Source organism: Melanotaenia boesemani, chromosome 16 (assembly GCF_017639745.1).
Source record: "Melanotaenia boesemani isolate fMelBoe1 chromosome 16, fMelBoe1.pri, whole genome shotgun sequence".
Taxonomy (NCBI): Eukaryota; Metazoa; Chordata; class Actinopteri; order Atheriniformes; family Melanotaeniidae; genus Melanotaenia; species Melanotaenia boesemani.
Window position 1 is genome coordinate 20,687,096 of NC_055697.1, and position 25,740 is coordinate 20,712,835.

The 25,740-nt window shown below is 38.0% G+C and overlaps 2 protein-coding genes across 3 annotated transcripts in view; both read left to right on the forward strand.

Moving 5' to 3' along the window:
* The first annotated feature begins 879 nt into the window (after positions 1 to 879).
* tex36 (testis expressed 36) lies at positions 880 to 2,053 on the forward strand. Its single transcript, XM_042010799.1, has 4 exons — positions 880 to 995; positions 1,087 to 1,227; positions 1,344 to 1,418; positions 1,516 to 2,053. Exons 1-4 carry the CDS (start codon positions 945 to 947, stop codon positions 1,894 to 1,896), a joined length of 648 nt encoding a protein of 215 aa, XP_041866733.1. The 5' UTR covers positions 880 to 944; the 3' UTR covers positions 1,897 to 2,053.
* Positions 2,054 to 11,391: 9,338 nt separating this feature from the next.
* ctbp2a (C-terminal binding protein 2a) overlaps positions 11,392 to 25,740 on the forward strand; it is a 62,662-nt gene continuing 48,313 nt past the window's right edge. Inside the window, exon 1 of one of the 2 annotated variants that reach the window (XM_042011023.1) lies at positions 11,392 to 11,712. The gene's annotated coding sequence lies outside the window, so the exon portion shown is untranslated. The remainder of the gene's footprint in view (positions 11,713 to 25,740) is intronic. The other variant, XM_042011026.1, reaches the window with a different exon arrangement.

Here is a 25,740-nt window from a genome sequence, read left to right on the forward strand (position 1 = left end):
TAATACTTAAAGTCTGAAATTGTGTGGAATGCCAATGTTTTCCTAAAATGTTTCACACTAATGAGTCTTTCAGAAATATAGGTTTAAAATTTTAAACTTTAAGCAGGTAATTTTTCAGTGTGAAATTGGTTGCCAAAATGGGATTTCACCACCTGTGGTATATAATAATAGATTCGGTGAAGTCTGTGATGCACTTGAAAGGAACAAGGCTGAAAATCAATTTTAAGCGGCTGTGAGCTTTTGTCCCTCTGGCAGAATAAAACAGATACAATACTGTAGTGGAATTAATTGGCCAAGGAACACATTACAATAAATACAGCTCAATGCGGTATCTATGCAAATAACTTTTTGCAAACAAAAAAAATGGACGAATAAGAAAAATCTTGCCCTCTTCTTTGAGGCCAAGCTCATAGCACTCAGTGTGCCCAAGACCCGTTCCCAACTTTTTAAAAATGTGGATTATTTAATTAATTAATTTATTTTTTCCAATGTTTGAACTGTTTGTACTATTTTGAGTTGGTTAAAAATGGTAAATGCTTTGCAAAGACTGGTTTTATTTTACATCTTAACAGGAAATGATGTCATTGTGGGATCTTTTGCTGCAACAGTGTCCTCTGATGCTAAAGTCACAGCTCCTAAACTAATGATGCGTGGGTAGTTTCCCAATATTTAAAACAACAACAAGATGCTAAATTTATTTAATGATTTAATTAGTAAAATGTATATTTTTTTTAAAAAAAATCATCCTTTTTTTTTTTTTTACTTTTTTTTCCTCTTGCTGTGGGAATTCCAGATCCACATCTCCATGGTGATGTGAGCTCAGATTTCAAGTTGTTTGTTTGTGCATGTTTCCATAGTCACTAGTTCACTAGTTGTTCAGTTGGACAGTGAGAGTGTGTGTTGTATGCTGGTTAAACCAACCGGTGTACTCAAATAGTGTGAGAATGGTAAAAGGCGGGAAAAGACATTTTTCTAAGAGCAATGACATCAAATGGGTAAGAAATTTTCCATTTAATCACAAATTCTAATATTCAAACCTAGAGAGGTAATTAGATTTTTTTTTTTTTTTTGTCTTTTTCTTTTCAGTTTGCTCATCCAGTTTCACCAGAAATTGAGACAAGATCTCGAGAAACTTGTACAAGCACTGGGATTATGCTGAGTCAGGCTAAGTCATCCCTGCCTCAGGCTTTGAACTTCGAGCGTCATCCTAAATGGAAAGCTCAGCAGGTGCATATGTCTGTCTCACAATGCTTTTATCTGTTCTTTACATTATAACCTTTACCAAGTCAGTGTTAGCGGTTTTAGAAAGCTGTCCTCTGAGTTTACTCTGGTTGCTTTTATAGAAATCCAGAGAGTATCCTTTCTCTTGCCATGACAATAAATATGCCATAATTGATGATATATCAATCATCTCTCATGTGAGTACATAATGCGAATTTCAATACTTAATTAGAGGCTCAATGCTATCATACTTATAAAGGATAACTGAGTGTTTTTTATGTTGATGTATGTCAGGGTCTGGGACGGAGGAAGTGTCCTGATGAGCTCAGACAGAACAACTCCCTCTTCAGTCTAAGCCACATTGGAGCTGAAAGCAACACTATTGAGACCAGGGGAAACCTCAGCAACTACAAAACTGATTACACAGTGATGGAGGCTGATAATGTTCCAAACAGAACCAGGCGGTTCCCCAACAACCACAAGCTAAAGTCTAAAGAGGCAGCATTGGCACAAGCAGGGGAGCAGTTCATGTGGTTCAGTCGAGACAACTCAAACATTTCAGAGGTTGCAGGTCCTCAGCATGTCAGTGCGTTTAAGGCATCGATGACTGAACACAGAGGAGATAGCACTCAAAAAGGGCTCCAATTAAGAGGCAAATTAAACATTCTGGCATAAGCTTTTCTTATTTTAAGGACTCCGGAGTTTGAAATGAAAAGGAAACATTTTATGAGATGAACTTCCAAGAGGAGGGACCCTGAAAATGTTTGAAAGTTGGTAACAATCCATTAAATGTGCCAATATTGTTCAATAGTGCATTTCCTTGCATACTTAATTACAATAAATGCATTTTATGAAGCTGTTTTCAAACTATTTTGATTCAGTGTAATTTAGATGTACCTTTAAGCAGTTTATATGTGATCAAAATGTAATGAGTGCACTGAAAGAGCTTTTTCAGTTATCATAATAACACACTCAAAGGGGCCCTCCAGTGATTTTGCATTGTAGTTTTAATAAATCAGGAACCCGCAACATAGCAGGAAAAAAAAAAAGATTTCTTTTTGTTATTGTTACAAGTTAAAGCTTTAAAAATGATTGCATATTCAGTTTTTCATTAGGCAGCATCAGCTTTTGTAACATGGTAAATGCTTTCTCTAAACCTCCATTCAAAGAATGTAACAACATACATCAGCTTTACTGCAGCACAAAAGAAGTTCTGGTAAATGAATGCAAAATAAGAACAATGAAATTCTTTTTCTATTTTTAAAAATGTGTTAACTTCACTACACTTTATGACTGCAAATGTAAAGAATATGTCTGGTGTGGACTAGATCTAGGCTAGGATACAGATTACTTGTGGCCCAGATTAGATGCATTCCTGGTTCATTTGGTTCACTATTGAACCACTTCTTGCAGCATTCCATGGCTTGCTGGTGTCAGATATTTGTCAACCAGAAACAGACCACCATAGTGCCATTGTTCCATAGAAAATGTGGGCTATATAACCGTATCAGATCCGGGCTGGAAGTCTAATAATTTAGCTTTACACATCAGTGGCATTGTCAATGGTCTTAATTTATTCTATGCATGCTCCTTCTGTGTGGAGACTATTGCCTAATTTACTTAGAATACTTTTCACATAGTTCAGTATAGTTCAGTTCACTATAGCCTCGGGCAAAGATGGAGTCTACTTGACACTTCATTTTCACATGTGTAGTAGCTTCCTTCTCTGTCAATAGTGCCACATAATCTTATGTGTTCTTTGAGTTTAGTATGCTAAATTTTATGAATTGCACTGACAACTCTTAATCACAATTTTACTTATTACAAAAAAGTACATGATGCAAATTTAGCATGCAAATAGAAAGACTACGTAGACTCTCCGTTAGCCTTATGAAGACTGTTAATAGTTCACAGTTTTTCCAGCTGGGGGCAGCAGGATTACATGAGTTTCTTAGAACCAATTATTTACTTCATGGCCAAACTGTATGAGAGATGTAATAATAACCAAAACCCTTGTGCAATGTACATGCTCTACATGAGAAAAAATGTGTGAGGACTAATTTATATATATATATATATATATATATATATATATATATATATATATATATATATATATATATATATATATATATCTATATATATAAAGCATACTGCTATTCCAATTGAGTACATGTCAACATGAGGATGTTAAATTAAAGCACGTGAGAAAAAATCAGACTTGATTTGAGTCATATTTGATGGCTTTATTTCATCTCTGGGGATGAAAGGGAGGGATGTGTTTGTGATGAAGCCTATACAGAAAAGGAGGAAGCGTGGGAGAGAGTGATGGAGAAGACTTCTCAGGAAAAGGAAAAAAGAAAAAAGCACTTAAGTGAAGAGTATACCCAGCCACTCTCTCCAATAGCTGATGTTTTCTCCCGAGTGTGCTTTGACCAGCTGCTTTCTATCTCTAAGTACTCACAGGGGAGATCTGCTTTTCTCACAAGCTTTCTGTCAGCTGTTGTAATTATCTCATGCACATACAGCATCAACCTTCTAGAAGTTAGTTTTACATCTTAAAGTGGAAGTAAATCTTACAGACTCTGCTTCTTTTCTTTTTTTTTTTAATTGCATCCATGTGGAGCAGGACCTTTTTGTGATTTCAGCTTGAGATGACTTCCTCGCTGCCAAAAAAGAAAAAACTAACCACTTGATGCAAGTTGAGCCTTAACAAGGGACTGCAGAGTGAGAGGATTATAATCCCAGCTTTGTTTTAACCCTATTGTTGCTACCTAAATTAATCAAAAGAAGTGCAGTGGTGCTTACAAAAGAGACTGAAATCCAGCTTAATGAATCATTATAAACTTGCCATAACTTGAACAATTCAACTGCACAGTAGCCACCAACACTTAATAATCAGAACCTCTCCAGCCCTGTCTGAATAGCAACAAGGGTTTCAATATTTCACAACAGAAGAACTCTTAAGAAAACATACTGAAATAGTGTGTCAATAACATCATGTATGTGACTTCTTCAGCAAGATGTGTGTGTAATATCATGTAGAGGCAAGACCGCAAGTATATGTAAATACATTTGCTCGGTGGAATATCAAACCTTCTCCCAAGGACAAAAGACACATCTCAGTAAACAAGCATTCAACCACCAAAGCCTTGCACCTCATGAATATTAAATCAGACACTTTGAATACTACCTCTTTGGTGTTAGGAGGCTCTAGTCGGGATTTTTACCATTTGCTGTGATTTATTCACAGGTGCATGTGCCTCTTTGATGTGTTGAGTTGAGAGGTTTTGCACCTGTTAGAGAAAAAAAAAGAGCTTTGAAAACAAGAGGTAGATTTGCCAGACAATCAACATAACAGCAACAGAAAGAAGATTTGTGTTGCCATGGTACATTGTGCGTGTATGTGTGTATTTTTTTTTTTTTTCAAAAAGGTTGCTGTGCTGTTTTGACATGTTCGTTTGTATGCAGCAAAAATCACTTTTTGTTGAACTAAATCTACCGGGTTTTCCTTTCTTGTTGGCTTTGACATCTGCTCTGACATTATGAGGTTGTGCATTTTGCATTTTGTCCATTACCCATTCATTAAAGATATGACATGAAAGAGAGTTGCTATGGAGATGCTATGGTTAAATCACAAATCTCAAATATATATATTTTTTTCTGTTTATCCTTTTGCCAAGTGTAACTAATTTCTAGCTTCCTTGGTTTTCCTCTGTTCTTATGCGTTTTAAAAAGCTGTCAAGGGCTTAGTGAGATTTTTTCTTTTTCTTTTTTTTTTTTTTTTTGTCAAACATCACATTCAAACATTCGTCACAGTGTTCAAAACCCATCATCAAGTTGACTCCTATGGCTGGTTAAACTACATCCAAACTGTAGGACTTCATTCCAATCTCCCATCAGTCATTCCACTTGCAGTTCTCCCAATTCCCAAACAGTTTCTGGCAGCCTGTCTTTTGGTGTCCCTTTGCAGCCGAGTGGTCCTTGTTGCAATAATGGTCAGGAGCCCTCCAGAGTCTGAAGGTGGTGATAAAGGTGGCTGGCTATCTCATTTCCACAGAGGACTAGATAACATCCTGAGAACATTCCCATCACTTGAGGAGTTTGTTCAGTGGAGATAAGAGTTCTCCTGCTAAAGCTGAGCAAAGAGGCTTGGTTCATGTGTATTTGCAAAGCTTTTCACTACACATGTGTGTTTAAATGAAGTAATATGGAGCATGCAATCTGTAATTCTGTCTATGCAGTAGAGTGTCTCAGAACATCAGACATACCATGGCACTAAATCATTTTCCTCTATGCATTTTCAGACCCCAGTTTGCATGCTAATTTGTGTGTAGGTGGTGAGAACAATTACATTAGGCTGGTTGTAAACATGGACTTACAAGCAGTAGAGTGTTCAAGTATCCCACCAGAGAGATAAGGTAATTGTTTATACAAGGATAGATAATTTAATAATGCATTGTTTACATTGAGGAAGTTGTATATTATTTGTAACCATAGCTGTTGTACTACAAAAGTGAGAAAAATTGATTGATTTCATGTTAGTCCTGTGTGTCTATTCTGGAATTAATAACTGATTAAAGTACTTCAAGCAGAATTCCTCCTTTATAACCCATCCATGTAGTCCTATATTAGGTTTGTGTGCTTCTCGTTTTCAAGGCTTGTCATCGTTTTCAATACACTTAAATAATTTTCTTGTTAAACTGACCAATTTAAGGTTTTCAGAAAACACTAGAAATTGATTTCATATACTCCTAAAGCTTTAGAAAGCTTTTTTAAAGAGCACCTTGGGTCTTAATAAATTCTGAATAATGAACAACACAATAACAACTATTCTCTGATATTTCCTGCTCGTTTTTCAGCGCTGTCAGTAGCTGGATTTCCACATGTGTACAATATTACCAAGTATTTCATCAGTACTTAAGAAGCTCCACCTCTTAGTTCCATCAACGCTGTTCCATCAGAACCACAATATTACATCAATTTAATCTCATTAGGAAACATGCATGAATTTGTTCCAATCAAGAGGCAGACCACACAGCCCACAGATTTTTTTTTGTACACTGTTTCTAATATTTGAACAAAAACAAGGTAATTCATTTGGGAAATATGATTAAAATATGTCGACAAGTGAAAATAATTGCATTTGACAAGGTCCTCTAATTGTAAGAAACAAGCGCAGCTGGAAGAAAATAACATTTGACTAGAATTCTTGGATGGTATTTAGCAACAGTAAGCAGTACGCTACAGACACTGCAGTTATTTATAGATATGACTGTATAACTTCCTGCTTTCAGCTCCTTTGCAAACCATATCTACAGATTACATAGTCACCCTTGGAAACTAATTGAACATCTCACATAAACATTCACAGTATTCTGTTTCCTGCTGTAGGAGTGAGCAAAAACAGCCAGTGATGTCACAAGAAGTCCAAAAAACTGCTTTCACAATTATTTTCCAGTCAGACAGGGAAATCTGCTTCATTTGAATTCTGTCTGAGGTATAAATATGAAATAATAAAGGCATCCCTGTGTCTCCTGGGGGCGGCTTAATGTGACAGAAGCTTTAATGTTGTGTAATATAATTATATGCGAGTGCTTTCTAAACATTTTAAAAGCAAAAGACATTCTGCTAGTGCATACTATATGAATTTAATAGAGGAGGTTCATACAGCACAATGGCACACAGTTAACAATCTAACATTATTATCAAATGTAAATTACTCTTCCATATGTTGCTGAATTCAATATCCCGTATGTGGACCATGCCGCAAGTTGTTAAATTCTCAATTTAACATAATTTGCTTTTTCGCTGAGGAGAATCATAAGTTATCGACTTGTGAAGTTGAAGTTAAATTAGCTGCACATCCCTTTCTCAAGAAGGGCAAAAGATGTGAAATGTTCATTTAAAAATCAGACACGAGGTCACTATAGAGGTTGCTGTCTTATCCGTGGTGGTTTATACAAGGTTATTTAGGATAGTAAGTCTGCATGATGAATAGATGAATGTATGTACTGAATAAATGTGAATCATCAGTTTATTTTCACGTCAGAGACAGTAAGTCAAGATCTAAGTATATGCACACACACAGACACACACAGCTGAATGTTAAAGGGAGGCAGTGCAATAAGGTGATTTAAGCACAAGAGACTGATTCAAGGTTGCAGTGAAATATTCATTCAAACAAGGTAAAGAATGGAGCAGCATAGGAACAATCTGCCTTTTAAGATTAACATAACCCTTGGAGGTGTTATTGTATCCCTATAACCAAGTCAAGACTTTGGCAGATGCAGGTGCAGAACAGCTCTCCCTCTCTGTGAGTTACTGCATTAAGTCCCTCAAATTTAGTAGCACAATCATGAGCCTACCGTTCACTCTCTGGAGTAGAAGAATCGCTTTGCATTTTAAAAAGGTCAAACACTCAGATCTCTGCCAGGAGGAACTGAGGGAAGAAATTATGTCTTTCTGCAGAAATATGCAGTCGCACACTGCTGATCCTCTCAAATACTGTCTATTGAACAGATTAGAGGTGTGTCTTGACAGACATCCTCTAACAACTAGTGTACTAACAAAACTAAATCCTAATGGCAAATATGAAAGAGGTGAACATTTTAATAATCATTACACTAGTATTTATTAATAGATTTGCTTTATATGGGGCTTACTGTAAGTCTTATTACAAGGCTTTTGTTTCAAATAGTTTGAATATTTTTCCACAACAATATGTTTTGTTCTCCCACAGTAAACCCAATAAATGATAAGCTTGTTATTAGCTAATAGAACCTTTTGTTCAATTTAATCTGTGACAATACATCAGATTTAAAACAAAAAATTCAAAATTACAAAACATTTAAGTTAATGCTGCCATGGTCCGATACTTCATTACACATGCCAGTAACATGAAATTATGTCCATCATTAACCTGCCAGTCTTTTTGTACAGCTGGATACTTGGTAATATCTTAAGGGGTTTTGTGTTTTCTTGTCCATTTGGGGAATTTAAGTTAAAATTTGAATCATGGATACAACCTCACAGCCGTGATTGAAACTGTTTCATCTGTCTCTTCCTCTCATCCATTCCCTCTTGTGCCTCTGTGAACATATGCTTCAGTTGGTGTGCCTTCTTGGCTGGTGTTGGTCTTTGGAGTGTTTGGGTTCATGCCCAGTAGTTGCACTGTGCTGAGGACAAAATGACCACAGGAAAGGATGCTGTCAGAACAGGGCCAAGAGCCCCCAGGCCTGGGACCACACACACACACACAGGGCTCATGGTACAGAATCTACTGTATAGTAAAATACACAACAAAAAGTACAACGCATGCACAAGTATTTTAATAAGTAAGTTTTGTGACTAATCTTTGAAGATCAAGCTCTCTGCTATCAGGGGATATAAGGTGTGTAATATTGTGTATCAACAGCTTATTACCTCAGGTAGATTGTGGGACACTCAAAAGTAGCAGGCTTCATAATATAGCAGCACATATAGAGATGCAGAAGACTGAGGTGTTAATTAATCCAAACTGATGCTGCATTTATGAAGAGAACAGAGTGAAATATTTATTTATTTTTTTTAATGTTTTAGTTCACCATCATGTCATGCCAACACTGACCCAAAGACAGCCATTGTACTTTTTTTTTGTTATCACTTATCACCTGACAACACATTTTTTGCACATATTCTTACGTGCTCTGGGGTAACATTTCATTTTGTAATGTTGTTGCTCACTGACTGTATATATGTATATTACTATGAGTAAGACAACTCACTTTTCCTTTTAAAATATTCATATTTGGGATTTAAGAATATTTCGATTGAGTTTATTGTATGTGTGTATGCACATAAACAAATCTGTTGCTTGAATTGCTTCTCATGCTGCAAAACTCCATATAAAGAAATTACGGTTTTGAGGAAGTGCTTGAAAAGAATTTAGGAGATTGAAATTACAAGGAAATCCCAACATGCTCTCTGCCATCTGTGCCATGTTATATGGCCTGCGCTGTGTAAATGAATGAGTCAGAGCATTCTGCTGCTGAATACAAGGATAAAAAGGAATAGGATATAGACTGAATGTATTAAGCATAAATCAAGGGACAGATGCAGTTGCTGCTATGTGAACCTGAAGCATGAACAAGAAGAGTGAACAGAGTGTAAAAAAAGATAGATGCGCCTCTCTGTGAATAGAATAATGATCATCCAGTGTAGCGGGTTCAGTTTTAGACAAATAAAAGTTATGCTTGAGACTACCAACTGAGTTATGTGCCACAAACTCAGTCTTAAAGGGCTTTGTGTTTTCTTGTCAGTGGTGCAAAATGTGTTTACATTTATTTAATTTTTTTGGCATAAATTTATAAAGACTACAAAGGCACCATGAGCTGCATGACAGGATAGGAAGGCCATGTTCTAAGCAGGACTATGTTTTTATAGTGCCTGCCACCATTGTTGCCTGATTAGCTTGAGTTTATTTTGGCTAAAAGTTGGTCAAAAAGTTAAATTTGGTGAAGAGAAGAACTTGAGATGTGAAAAGAGAGAAAATAGAATTTACAAATGAAAACTGAGTGTAGAACGGAAATAAACAGCATATTCATATGTTGGACTGGATTATCCTGAAACATGATCTTTTCTGATATTGCAAACTAATTTTTGGACTAAGTGGAAGCAGCATTAGCTAACAAACAATAAACATTTCTTTTTTTTAGTACTGTATGCAGGATCTGCTAATTAATAAACCAGTGTTGTGCTGACATCTTGTTTTCTTCTAAATAAAACCCACTTTTTTTTTACCTATTTAAAAAACAAGTTATGCAACTTTCAAATACATTCAGTTTTGTTAATGAAGTCATAATCAACGGGTGGCATGAGTTTTTATATTGTTAGACTGGCATTCATTATGCACATCCTGGAGCTGTCGTTGCCCTGCAGCCCAGAGCCGAGAAACAGTACTTCTCTTTTCTTTTTTTTTCTTTCAGAGTAGGGCATCACATGACAGTTGCATTTTACTTTATGGTACTGCATCACATGCCAGCAAATGGACATCAACCCATTGGCTGCTTTGACCAAGGCTGATTCTGCAAAGAAATGCAAGAGGACATCTTCAGAGGAAGCAAGGAAAAAAAAGAGAAAGTAAGAGAGCAAGAGTCAACTCTGGACTGACTGGAAAGAGGTCAGGGAAGCGACAGGATGTGAGATGGGTGCTGAATCATACCTTAGGGCATGCCAAAGGGTCCAAATCTGCAAAAGCTCAGTAGTGCTACTTTAAAAGTGTTTCCATTTAACTTGAAATAGACAAATGTATGAATCATTTTGAATGTCAAACAGAAATAAACCCAGACATCATTTTATAGCGTACAGTATATGTTTTTGCAGGTATGCAGGGACAGTACATAAAGTGGTGTTTGAGGAAACATTACAATATGACACATTTAACACAACTGCCCAAACTTCCTTGCAGTGTGATATCTTCACCTTTCACACACTAACACAACAAAAACCAGACTTGATTAAATTACTGATTAATAAAGTAATAAATTAACCATACATCAAATATGTCATGCTAATGGAAGCTAACTACCATGCAGTACCTGCTAATTTAATTAACATAAGTGATAAGTTAGCATGTTTACATTTCTCCATGAATGTAAACAAAAAGTCATTATGTTTAAAGCTTTCCTGTTTTTGTTTTTTTTACTGTTATCTAAATCTGTTCTTTAAATTAGGGTAATTTAAGCTGAAATACATTAGTGTTCAGAAGATGCAACTTCTTTATCTGTGTGTGTTATAGGAGCTACCTTGTTTGAGACTATAGCTGCTTGTAAGCACTAAGGCATAAAAATTGCTTTGGACAAAAACTGCATAGCGTTGATCGGAAGTCAAGATCTTTGGTAGATGTTTGAAAATGGACTAATAATCTTAATGTTTCCTTTGAGTGCTTAAAACCCAAATGCATCGGATGACCAAGATCTGAAATTACAGAGGAGAAAATGATCAATACTAGTCAAGCTTAAAATGACTCATCCCAATTACAAAATCGCCTTTCTAGAAAATTCCCACTGTCCCATCTCCATCAACTGCAACAAGAGTGTCTTATCAGTGGTGTGCGCGCGCGAGTGTGTCTGTGTGTGTGAGGAAGAAGTGGGCAAAGGCTCCGCCTCACTCAAAGAGCGAGTGAAAAAAAGGAAAAAGCAAACTGATACACACCTCTCAATTCTGGCAGGAGGAAAAGAATAGGAGTGTTTATGAAGCGTATAAGTAAACAGCAGGATATTCAGGCACACCGAGAACCGAGGCTACTTGCCCTCGTAAAACCGACACCAGGCACCGTTTCCCAGCGCTGGAGATTGTCCCGTCGCGTGCAGGATTAAGTTTTTATGTCATCTAAAGGTGGATCATTATCTAAATCCGAGATAACAAGCGAATTTGAAATGCGTAGCCTGCGATGCTATTTTTGGAGCCCCTAAAGCCGACGTTTGAACTCTCAGTAAACATCCAGTCGAGGTAGGATTTAAGATTTTTTGCAAAAGGTGGTGTAAAATATATCCGTGTGTGCTCCGCCGGGGTATAGTTTTGAAAGCTATACTCGCATCGTTGTCCATGTGTCCCTGCGCCATCAGCAAGGAGGGACAAGGGAGGGTTGGAGTAGACATTAGCCGATACTCCACTTCACAGTGATGTGAGAACTGATATTAACTTCCCAAAGGTTTGAGCAATTATAAAGCAATGATGCGTATATTTAAGAATACATTGAGATAAATTATTTATTGTTTCAAAATATTAATAGACTCCTTTAAAAAATGCATTTAAGCGCATGAAGAATACTGACGTGTGTTTAGAGTTAGAAAAGTTTGTGAGCTGTGTTTTGCAGCAGGTCAGACAAATCGACTTTGGATTTCTCTCTACATCTGTTAGCATACTAATTAATTAGTGATTAATTTGTGACTCAGTTTGGCATCTGTTAGAGTAGATGACTCCTTTGAAACAGGGTGATAGTCCTTTTTTTTCACAGTTTTGCCAGGCAGGGAGGGCAGTGTTTCTTAAAAGGCAACTCTTCCCTCTCTCACTCCTTTTTTTTTTTTTTTTTTTTTTTTTTTTTTGCTGCACTTGGAGGCTCTAGTGGAAGAAAGCTTCAAGTGGAGGAGGAGGAGGGGGGTTGGCTCCATTGTCTGGCAAGTGAAGGGGTGGGGATAGTGGCTGTATGCAGATGTGCTGCTGGCAATGGACATCTGCTCTACCCCCGTGGGCATTGTCACAACAGGCAGGGGAACTTGTCGTGGAGCCTGACCGCGGAGGAAAAAGGCCTTTGTCAATGATGCAGGCCATGTTCTGCACCCTTCCAGATCACAGTGTTTGCATTTCACATGCAACAACATTAGGACATTTAATCATCCGAAGAAGTCTGCTTTAGATTAAGAAGTTTCACAGCAGAATCAAGCCAGATAGATACTTATTACGTTTAATAATTTTATTCTAAGAGACAGAAATTAGGGAGTTCATGTATGAAGGATTGTTTTTACTTTAATATGCATAAATTGTTTTTACCATGTAAAGGACATTGTGTTGCCTCTGGCAGGAAAAGTGCTTTATGAATAAAATTGATTTGATTTGAAGTGTATTCAGCCCACCCCCAATAAAAGTTACTGATGATGCAACAGATATCAGATATTGACTTGACCCTTAACCCTTTTCTTTGCCTCCTTTAGTCCAACCTGCAACACCACCCTCCCTCAGCTCCACTGGAGGTTGAACGTCATTTTCTATCTTTGTGGCTTGTATGTGTTCAGCTCTAACATCCGGCCTCTTATAGCAATAACATCATAGGCAGGATTGCAATGTACATGGCAGGTTTTATCTCTGAGGAGGAAAATGCCAAGGAAATGCAAAATGAAGGCTTTAATATTTATGATATACACACAGCTTGTGCTTCATATTCACTATCACAGCAGATGTGTGTGTGTGTGTTTGTCTGTTTGTATTGGAAATCAGGAGTCTCATTTGCCTCAACAGATATTCCCTGGTGACTGGTGGAGTCAGTGTACTGTGATTATAAACATGATTTGTGCTTGTAGGAAGCACCGTTGTACATGGTTGATCTGCTGCACAGCATGCTTGTGTAAGGACTTATTTGTGCTTCTCAGCTGTATTATACCAAGCTGGATAGCTGAGAGGTAAGCTGGAGAACAAGTGCGCTAAAGGGATGATGGATTTTGCAAGCATCAGTGCTGTCCCTCACTTCTGTGTGTTTGCCTTGTGGTTTTGTAGGCAGAGGACACTCCCATGAATTGTCCCTCAACTTTATAAATAGGAAAAATAGAAGCATAGCAACAGGAGAACAAATTAGATTCGTACATTGGATGCCTGTTTTGAAGTCACACAAGCAATTACAATTGGTTAATCATATTCTCAGAGCCTAATACTCCATTTAACACAGTAATTTGGACGCCACTGAAATAGCTCTTGTGAACTCTTCTGAGAATTCCCACAATGGCCATGGCTTCTAAAAGTTCCCATAGGTTGGTTTGAGAGGATTTTACTGTCATGTGATTGTGCTGTGCATTGTGCAGAGGAGGTAATGGGTGTGAAATTACACAGTGCTTTCTGCAAGAGGCTGAAAATATGTCTCGATGTCTTGCAGACATATTGCAAAATCACAAAGAAAGAAGGATTTGGGATTCATATCACAAGTCAAGTATTGGGTCATTCTTACAGCTTTTCTTTGAGTTTTTGATAATATAACATTGTTTATTAATAGTTTGACATTTTGTAGAAACTTCGAACGGTAACCCAGTCGAATTCCCGTTAGACACATCTTCAGTCTCAGCGTGTACTAAGGCTTTGATGCTGAAAACAAAGTGATGTGTTGCTCTTCTGCAAATTGAGGACTGTGTGCTTTAAAGTCAGTGCAGTGACAAGTTGCATTCATTTAATCTTGGAGCAACTGTTAACGGTTTTCCCTTAAAAAAAAAAACAAACAAAGAAACTAAACAAACAAACAAACAAAAAAAAAAAAAAAAAACAGTTGCTAAAAAAAATTGTCATTGTGTTTCAAGTAACTGCAAATTATTTGCACCTGTTCCTTGTTGTAAAATGCTCTGTTTAGTCTCAAATGCTCCCAAGTGTCTTTGTCTGTACTTGTCAAGGATAGTTTTGAGAGTGATTGTGTGCTGCAGCAGGTGTCTGATTCTTCTCATTGATAAGACTTGTTTGCCCAGCGTACAGAGCAGAGACTGGGTGCTCTGATTCTCTGTGTGCTTTTTTGTGTGGGTGATTTCACTCTTGTCTGCTGCTGCTGCTGCTGCTGATATGATATTTACAGTAGTGAGAAATGGATACTTACTCAGCTGTTTGCTCCCAAGTGCAGCCAAGTAATTTCTTTTGCTTGTTTTGCATACACCCGTGTGGCTGTTTCTTGCTGCAGCTTTGTCCTGCTACTTTGGCATCCTTTAAGCTTGTTTTAGGCTTTGCCAATTCTAGATGATGTATTTAATTCACAGTTGAGATGTAGCAGCCAGAAAACAAACAATGTGCTCTGCTGTATTTGAAAGGTTTTTAATTGACACAAACATAAAACTGAAGAATAGCATCTGCACATTGTTGCCAGATCTTAAAGTCAAAAGTGATTAAATGAACAAGTTGCATTGTTGCTTTATTAGATTATCATTGTTGTGTTCATCCTCTCTAAGACTTGGGTTGCTTGTGTAGGGGACTCTTGCAGCTTTTGTTGAAATTGCAAACTTTAACCATATATCTAAGATTTTTACACATCATTAAAGCGTGTTAATATTTTTTTAAATTGAAGGAAAGATGAGCATAAGTGAGTGTGGGTGCATAAATGAGAATTCCTCAAAATGATTTACTCATTATGTGATTGTAGCTCTTGGCAGCTATGTGGCAACAGCTGTGGGTGTTTACTGTTCTATATGTTTATGATCATGGGAGTTTGCTCCCTCCACCTGGTGTGAAGCATCCTACTGTGGGTTCCTCTTTCTTAATGAGTGTCCACTCTACTGTATTAATCTACATTAAAAAAAGCCCTAATTGCTCTCATCTGCATGCATAGACTATTGTGGTGATGGATGGAGTGAGCAGAGAGAGGATAAGGTTGGCTGAGGAGCACAGTTTAGGTATCTGTCCCTCCAGCATGAAGAAGCATGCATGTGTCAGCAGGAAAAAAATAAAAAAAGTTGACCTTCTCCCACTTACCTCTTTCAACTGGCAAAGTCAGATTTTTAAACACCTGCCGTTAACTTTCATACAAACCACAGAGGATCACAATGAATAGTGACACCGTTTTTAAAACTATGTGTAAATGCAAGCGGGTGTCACTTTTGCAGAAACTAACAGAGACAAAGCAGCATATGCATGCAGCAGGCTGTCCTGACTGCATTTAGAGAAGAAGCTTTCTCTGGGTATCGTTTTGAAACCGACTACTGCTGCTGCTACATTGGTTGTTAATGCTGACAGCTAATAATGTCCTCCTGGATAGCTGTGCTGTGCTGGAGCCAAAGAGATGAGGCAGAGACTAATGAAGAGAGGCAGGAATTGAAGAAGAGAGGAAGACAGGAACAAATAGAGAGGAGCATACCGGTGGGACGGTATCAGCTCCCTTTCTTTCCGAGCTGCTGAAGTTTTCCGAAGATGATTACACACATATACTCACACAGGCTAAATGCACTGACACGTGTATTGAGCTTTATTTCTTCTTTTTGTTGCTCTCCCTGTGCTCACTCTCTGCAGTCCCAGGAGGGAGGTGGCATGATGATGAGGAGGAGAAGGAGGGGGTTCCTTTGTGTCTGTGCAGAGACCCTATTCCAGTCCAGCTGACATAGACTTGTGTCAGGAGGATCCATCCTGCTGATGTTAGGCAAGCTGTAAACTAAAAGAGATTTCTAAAATGCTGAAGTGGGCCCTGGCCAGTGAAGAGATGGCTCTGTTTGTTTGCCATTCTGCTGAGCACCACTTTAGAGAAAACTTTTCTGCCAAAATTCGCTGATGGAGAGAAAGGGGAGGAAAAGAGATGGAGTTGGGGATTTGGGAGTCACTCGTGGGTACACAAAGCTTTGGCTATTGTGGTTCTGTGACATTGACATCTGGACACGGTGTGTGTGTGTGTGTGTTGGGGGGGGGGGGGGGGGGGGGGGGGGGGGGGGTTAAAAGCTTACTTTTTTTGTCTTCTCTTACCCCACAAACTGTTTTGCCGCTGGTCACAGTTCTCAGAGACAGCCGTCATTGAACCTTTCAGCCACATGAATATGCATGATAAGTCTGCTTTTCTTCTCTGCCCTCTGAGCTGTATTTCTTTTTTCTGTCCAGGGACGTGTCGTGTTGTGTTTGATTGGCCCTGACATTTGAAAAGGTCCTTGAATCTTTAAAGAAAAAAAAAAAGAAAAAAAAAAAAAGTTGTTTATGACAACTGGATAACTCTCCTTGCAGCGGCGTAAAAATGGCATTTTGAAAGGAGCACAGCTCCTACATATTTAAATGCTAATGGCACTCTGAATGTGATGGCTAATAGGATGTTTCAATCTGGAGTAGTGCAGTTTGTACACTTTCAGTGTGTACGCACACTGAGGGTTACTTCTAATAACAGTGGAAGACGCATCAGCTCAATTTGTTAACTATGTGGAGTCTGAAGTTTTTTCCTTCTATAGTGACTCACATTCAGTGGCAGCCAGAAGATCATCTCAATACAGGATCGCAAAGAAAGGGCTTGTATAAATCTTTATTTGGATGTCATTATGATGGAGATAAAGTGTAACTGCTTGTTTTACAAGCTAACTAATATGACAGATTAGAGATCCTACTAGCTGGTCCCTGAGGTTGTGGCTGGGCAGCCCTGTAGGTGAGGCATCCAGCCCTTTGTCTGTGCCATGGCTCTACCTGGACTTTGACCTTCTTATTTTTTTTTTTTTTTTTTTTTTTTTTTTGGTTTGGTCTCTTCGCCCTCTCTACAAATGATAATTGATGATCTAAGTTGATTAAACTGTGTATTAATTTTTATCCTTTCCGAGAGCTAATTTTATTTAAAATAATGGTGTTGAGAGCCACATGAAAAGTTGATGCAGAGAAGAGGTGTAACTTTTGTCAAAGCATTTCATGCATGATTTAAATGTTAAACCACTGTGGGAGGACTGTACCAGAAGTACACAAGTTTTGTTGTTGCTCAAAATCATCTCATTAGAGATTTTTGTCCAATTTGCCTATTAGTCAAGAATGGTGTATGTGTAAAACTAGCTAATAATGCCAACTTGCATTACCCTATAACCTTCTATATCTGCCTAACTAATATTTTTAAGCAGATTTCAGATGTAGAATTGGTTAACAAAGGAAGATTTTTTGTTTTCTGGAGGCTGTCTGGTATCAGTATAAAGTCCAAATTGTACTGACTAATCACATCTGAGTGGGGATTTGTTCTATGCAGATAATAAACAGTTCATTTGGAGAGCAGAAGAAGTGGAACACTTGTTGTCTGATTATGATTTCGCTTTCAGTATAATTTTATCCCCTTTTTGTCTGCTTTCATTTGCAGTCTTTGCTCGTATTATTCTGTGCTTACACTGAAAGGCCTAAAACATTTGACTACTAAAATACTAGAAAATATGAACATATCAGAATTAGTCACATAAAACTGATTACTTTTATGACAGTTTTCTCATGTTTGGGAATCTGGACCCCTTTTTGTTTCTTCAGTGAGAAATGCTGCTGTTGTGAATTTGCCTCCTGAGGTTTGGCAATGTCGAACTTGTGTTTGCATATTTCTTGTCCCCCTTGACTCAAGAATGAATCTCCAGCTGCTACGAACTGAATTTGCTGTGAAATTACATAGTTTTAATGCTGGTGTGATTGGACTCTTAGGCCAATAACACAAGCCAACCTTTAGTCTTTTAATGCTGTAAACTTATTCCTCCAGACAAACTGAAAACTGCTCACATACCACACTTTCATGCATCTAACAGCCTCTTTGCTTGCATACTGGCAGGAGTCCAAAAACGAAAATCTGGCTGATGTCCATGAAACCATTTGACTCCTAAACCACACTGTTAAGTGAGTGACTGCACTTTTCTTTGACTTGAATGAGGAGTAGACGTCAGCATGGCCGCTACTGCAGAGCATTGTCAGTAATACACACACATAAACACACACTTTCACAGCGCAGACAAAAGCGGTTATCTACTTGTTGCTGTACTGTGACCTAAACTGGGATCGTTGTCATCCTGCTTCTCATAACTCATCTGTTGTGAAAAGTCTCAGATTATCAGCTTGTTGCTTACAGTTATGGGAGTGTTGACAGAGCCTCTGAGCTGAGTGAGCGAGTTTTATCACCTTAGCTATCTCTATAATAGATATTAGCGGTGTTACGCTAGCCTGAGGCCAGTTCTTTGATTCTCTGCTGCTGAGAAGCTCAGTGGGATGGCTGAGCTTTTCAACTCATCAGCTTGTTTGCACAAAGACATGTTTGATTTTCACGCGTATGGAGATGTAAGACCTCCTGGTCCTGAACAAAAAGGATTTAGTGTGGGTTCACGTTTCACAGAGCCTGAGAGAAACCACAGACTCTCAGTCCCTCCTCCTCAGGCCTCGGAGACTTGTCTTCTTGGGACTTTGTGTGAGTTTGGAAATGTGTGTGTGGTTTCAAGGAAGCTTCACTAGATGCTGTTTTAAGGTTTCTGTATTCTTTATTCTGTGTGCGAGGAGGGGGGGTTTCCAAACTTCTGTCCTCTTGTTTTTCTGCAATATTAGAAGTGGTAACACCAAACTGAATTAATGATAAATGGAATAGTTAGATGTTTTCAGATCTTTTCATCCTTAACTGTTAGAATTTTCTAAATACCTTCAAAAAAAGTTTTTTTTCCTAACAGCCCATCTCTTTTCTCCCAGGCTTGAACCTCATCCTTGACCTCTCATCCTTTCTTGATCTTTTCTCCACTTCTAAAACCTTTTCTTCCCCTCTTATTTTCCTCTGAATATCAGTCTTCTTATCCATCTGTGCCCTTGTCTTACTTCTTTTAGTTGCGTGTTTGTGTGCTGTTGCTTTCAGGTAGCTAAGGTATTTGCTGGCTCTTTGCTGCTGTCTGTCTGAATTTGTTGTGTTTGGTATTAAATAGCAGCTTGTGTCCTTGAACAAGAAAAGATGCCAGTTTTAAGCAAACCTTTCTGATACAGAATCACATAAAACAGCAGGTGAAAATACTTAAATACCTGCACACTTTCACACACAAAAAAAAGTGTACACATCTACATAATGGTAAATTTGCTCTACATAAAGGAAAGAAAATACTGCAGCTCATCAGAGGTGAAATGAGCACAGACCAAATTTGCTGTCACTTAAAAAGAAGTCTTTTCAGATTGTTTTGAAACCAAATGTTCTCCACGATCGGTGGCCATCCCTGGAATGATAAAGAGTCCCTCACCCTCTTCCCTGGAGGCAGGATGCAGCCAGACACCCACCTTGGCCTCAGTTCCCAGCCAACACGTCTGTGTTTTTGGTGTTGGTGTGTATAAGTGTGTGTGGGGGCAGCAGCGTTCAGCCGTGTTCTCACAGCCCAGCTGAGACTGACAGATGGAATCATTTCGCACAGACAGAAAGGCAGGATACAGGAAACCGGGGTGTGTTTAATAGTCCTGGTGCTGCTGTGGTTGGTATTAATCTAGGTCAGTGGTGTTCAGCCCATGGCGAGTTGGCCTCTCGGGCAAGATTGGCTTTTCCTTAACCCCATTTACTCGACCTTACAATGTAGCTGAATTGCATGTATGTTATTGTTACAAATCGGAGAAAACCTTACACTGTTGGACATTTTACTACTTTACCTGCTTCAAATACCCTTTTGAAATCAGAACATTGTGGTTCCTCAACCATCTAGTTTCTTTTAAAAGCCTTGTAGACGCACAATCGATGCTCAAGTGAGTTTTCAAAAGGGAAAAAAAGAGCAAGTGTACAACTCAAGTGTAGATGGTATAACAAGACTGCAGAGTAAAAGCTGAGAGAGATCTCAGAGGTGGTGTTTGTGTCAGTCCCTACTTATAAAGATGAGCACGAATCAGCCATCAGTTTTGTTGTAAGTTACGTTTTTATTGTGCTGGGTTAGAGGAAATAAAGGAATGCAGTACCCTGACTATGTTGATCTGGAGAATCACTGTTTGCCTGCAAAATTCAACTTCACTCTCAAATGTGGTGTGAGGAATGGAAATTTGGCATTCACTGATTCTTACATAAACCACTGCTCTCAGTAGTCTGTATTAGAGCATTTATAAATACTCAAAAGATTATTAAAAGGAAAAAAAATCCTTGTTAGATAGGTAAATCCAATGTTGACTCATACATTTCTGAAACATTTCTTAGAAACTCTTAATTCTTACAGTACATCTGTTTTTAAAGGTGAACTGTTAATTAAAGATGCCAACATTCATTATGTACAATGAAAATACAACTATTCTTATTTCATTTCACAAGTAGAATCCATCTCTATACTCATCTTACATGATGAGATCAGTCTCAAAATCTGTTATGCTCTGTAAAACCCATTTTAATGATTAGAGTTTAATAAATTACAGGTTCTTAACATGAACAAAGGTTCAGTAAACTCACCTTACATGGAGGATTACATATCTATATAATGACTCTCTTCCCTTCCAAATTGGAATTTGTAAATGAAAGCACTGGCATTATAAACTCATTTTAGCAGTTAATTTGCTGTTTAATTGCTTTTAACAGTTGTTGCATATGCATCAGGTGCTCAGACGTTAATTGGTACAAAAAGGCAGATCGCCAAGTTCACCAATTAAAATTGGCATTGGCCAACCTTAACCGAAAAAAAATGTGTCAGTGTATGTAATTATTCTGAATCTACTGTGAGGGAAGGGGGTTTGCAGAATAGCTTTTCCCAGTAATGTTTAGAAGGACTTTTCAAAGTCGGTTACTGTGGGCCTCCCATCAGGCAAAGCTAAGAATGATTCATTTAGCTTTGTCTCCTAATGTTTATGGGGTGCTCATGATTATTTTATTTGATCTCAAAGACATTTATCATTGCCAAAGTCAAATATTGCTTTTGAAAAAGCAGATTTTTCAGTTTAACTTCTAACTATGAAAAGCTGATGTTTTGAGTCTCATGGAGCATTTGGACTGTTTGGTCCATTTTGAACGAATGTTGGTCCACTTCCACGGATACTACAGTTCATTTAGAGTTGTATGAACACTCATTCGTACCAAGGCACAGACCAAACAAGCAAACGCTGGTTCAGTTGAAAACCAATTTTCTTTTCACTTGCAAGTGAACCTGGTGCATTTCGCTTACAGTGTGAATGCAGACAGAGCATCCGATGAACCTAAGGGAGGCAGGGACATTGTTGCGACGCGACTCAATGAGCCGGCAGCCATAACGTGTTGTAAGAGCGTGTTGTAAAGCAACATGTTGGATACTGAGCAACTTTTTGTGAAACTGCATTAGATTTGAACACCAAAGTAAAAACGGAAACTTCAAGACGGCATAAATTCGGCTTTGCTCCATTCTTTGCTTGCGATGAACGAGCCGGCTGAAGTGGAAGGATTTCTGTTTCAGGTCCCAGTCGATGAGTTTAGTTTTCCAATTTCTCCAGCTTTTTTTCCTTCTTGGTCAGTGGACGTTTTGGGCATTAACGCCCTAAACGAGCAGTTGTAACTGCGTGACATTGTCCAGTTGGGTTGGTCTGTTTGCGTAAATGCAGTGTGAATGCAAACCAAAAGAAGGTACAAAATATCTAATTATCCCCTGCACAATCGATTGTCCCAGACTATCCAGTTGTGAATGTGTCCTTTGTGAGTGTTTGTGTCTCTCATTAGGCTTTTGTCTACTCATTTAGGCATTTTTTGTTTGTTTAAAGTGTCTTTTTGACTGTTTTACATCTCTTGGTTGGTTGTTTTACAGCTTTAGTTGGTTGTTGTGCAGTTGTTTTCATTGTGGTGATTTTATTTTTTGTTTTTTTTTGCATGTCTTTGTGGACATTCTGAGTCTTTATTTTTTTTCCCTTTGTGTGTCTTTGTAAAAGAGTTTTTGAGGTTGATTTACATTTATTTTAAATTTCACCATCGTGGTTGTTTTGTGTCTCTGTGGAAGAACTGGTAAACTTCCTCCAAAACTAAACTGTCCTTTTTAACTAAACCCCTAGTTTAGATCACTTTAAGAGGCTTAACAGGTTGTTATCAGTCATGTGTTTGCTTCAATGAATCATTACTCAGGAGATGTCCAAGAAATAACTTAGCATAAGGTCAGATATTTTCAGTAAATGTTACTAAATGATAAAAAAAAATGTGTTTGCTCTAGTTTTGTGGAAATTGTGTTAGTTTAGAAAATGAAATGTGCTTCACAGCTCAGAAGGACAAGGTGAGATGGTAAACACACCATCTGATAACAGTTTCACAAAGCCTGTCGACTACAATGTATTACAGACAAGATTTGTTTTTATGCCTCCTCTTGGCTGAGAGTGTGAACACATTGAAAGCAACTGCCTGTGTTTTGTTTCTTTCCAGTAAAACAGCACAATAATACAGCAGACATGCAGCACAGCAAGAATAACAAAACTTAACGAAGTCAGGTCAAATAATTTAAATTCATTTATTCCTGTATCACAAATCAGTCTTGTCCCAATCTGTACGGCAAACAACCTCTTCCTACATCTTTAGAGCCTCAGGTCTGATGAGCAACAGCTTCTATTAAAGGACAAAATGGAAACATGGACGTAAACCAGGTCTTTGGAGGCAAGTTTGGAGATACAGATCATGACATGCCAACTCACCCAGCCCTGCTAGTCCAAGTTAAAGAAATCCCCTGTAAAATAAATATGAAATAAAAATATTAAAGAAATTTGTGCATCCACTAAAAACACTGTAGCCTCCCCAGTATGGAATGTAAACAATTCAAAGAAGAAGATGACGGCGATTCATCATGCCGTATCATTCTCTGTAGCCTCTGCAGCACTACAACCCGCCATTGTTTTAGCTCTGGATGTAGGTTAAGAGAGAGATGCGGCTATAGTATCATCAGTTCAATAAAAACGCGTATTGGGTTGTAAACATGGAAACAAATAATGGTGTTTTCAGAACTCATGTTCAATGTGGACAAAACAGCCAAATTAATATTTTTTTTTTTTTTTTTTTTGTAGACATGGCCTTCACAGTAATTGAAAATATTTATAGTATCGGTTGTAGAAAGTTGTAAAGAATGCTGTCTGAAAAGCACAAGTGGGAACTTGAAGGCTGAAACATAAATTCTAAAAAAAAAAGTAATTAGTAGAATTTGACTCCTAACACACAAATGAGGAGTTTAGTGAGGCAATGTTTGAACAGGAGCGTCACTCAGAGGGCACTAAAGCTGGGCTGTCCAGCAGTGATTAAAAGGCCTTAACTTTTGTTTACCTGCAAATGTTTTCCTATGGAAACTGAGTGTATGTTATTATTGGATCAAATCAAACCTGTTTACATGTAGGTTAATGCATGGGGTCAGCAGCACAATGAAATAAGTGGAAGAGAAGAGCAAATCAAGTCAGTAAAAAATACACTTGAATGTTTATCTACATGTTGCAAATATGCTGAATTTAAAGAATAAAAAAGTTATGAGAGGGTTAAAAAAAATCCCCATATGTTCCCTGATGATGTTCAGATTTGTCCTCTTGCACTTTTGGATGCAAGTGAGTGTGTACAGCCTTGTCACAGCAAATAAGTGCATCATTTATTACTTGCAAAACAAAGGCTTAAGCAATATAAATGATAATAAAATTACCTGATTATTTCACAGCAACATTATTTCTGCCAACTAAACTTGAATGTGTGTGTGTGTGTGTGTACAGCACATTTAAGCGTACAGTCTAATTAATTAGTGGAGGTTGAAATTGTGGCTAAGGTTTTGCATTATTTGCTTAAATCATATATTTGATATTTTTAGATCCAATCAATAACTTTTTACATTTGTAATGATTGTAGTTTCTTAGTTGAGGACGGTTTTTTAGACCTCAGCTGACGCATTGAACTTTGTTTTGATTCTTAGTAGCGGTGAACATAATAAGCAGGCATCACCAGGAAGTATGATGTCTCCTTTTTTCAGAATAGTCCTGAAGAGAAGATGGTCCAAACCTCTAATGTATATTGTTATTATGTTTAAGAATAGTGTGTGTGTGTGTGTGTGTGTGTGTGTGTGTGTGTGTGTGTGTGTGTGTGTGTGTGTGTGTGTGTGTGTGTGTGTATAGTGTAACTCCAAGTGTTGATCTTTGTCCATCTCAGAAACAGGCCTGAGGTCACCATCATTATATTGAGTGTCAACAGGAAAGTGGAATAGACAGATTTATTATCTCAATAAAACCATCTTAGAAACAGCCATTCACATGTCATTGTAAGCACTAGAGGTTTAGATGGGATTACTTGTGTGTGTATGTGTGTGTTTGCACATGTTTTAAATGTATTATGTTGGTGCATTCACATCAGTAAATATGTTTTTAGTATCTAGCCTGTTAGGTAAGAGAAATTCATTATGACAGTGGAGATTTTATGCCAGACTTTGTTTTAGTTCATTAGATTTAAGGAGCTGTAGAAGGGGGGGAGGGGGCCGACTAAGCTTGGCAAACAGGCTACCGTGCACAGTAATGTCACCATTATGCGTTTCCTGGGTGACTTAAACGAATAGGCATTATTACAAAATTGTGCATTAGCCGAAGTCAGCAGTTAGTACTGCTGCAGTCTCATTTTATTTAGAGCTGAGAGGAGAGAAAGATGGAGAGAATCTGAGAGGAAGGAGAGAGGGAGGGAGGGAGAAAATGTTTCAGATAAAAGGCAGCGTAAATGAAGAATGGGGAATGAAAAGGATGCTGTTTGCCAGAGGCTGGCAGGACGTGCAAAATAAGGTAAATGGAAAAGGCCCAGATGGATGGACAGACTTAAGGGATTGTGATGACGATGAAGAGGTATGAACAAAACCAGAGGTGTAACTGTCAGTGGCTGGTGTATTTACATATGGTGGTAGAAGAAGGTCGGCAGGGAGGAGGAAGGTATAAATCAACATCCTGAGTGACAGCTTTACGTGCCCCTCAGAACCCCAACTATCAGATTAATGAGAGAAGAGAAACCTTAACCACCCTCCTCTCTTTGTTTCTTCTTTTTCTGCTACCTTGAACCTTTAGTGGTACAAATCATAGACTCTAAACAGTCACTTAATGTAGCTGCTGCTCTATTCTTCCTTAGTGTTGACTCCTGGGTCCCCTGTCCACGTGTTATTAGATCTGAAGTAGTTAGTGTCAAGAAAGGACTTCTGCATTAGTCCTGGTCTCTAAACCACATTCATCGTACTGTAGATGGAAACAGACTGCGTGAGCACATGTCTGTATTTTCACTTAAAATTGGTTGGGTTCATACAAAAAAGTTATTAAAGCAAAAGAGGTGAACAAGAAAGCAATTGATTAGTAAAAAGATGTGTAACCTTCTTTTAATTCCTTATTGGCTAAAAAAGTCAAAGGCCGGTAATCTGAAAGCTTCTAATTTTTTTTTTACTAAATATATATATATATACA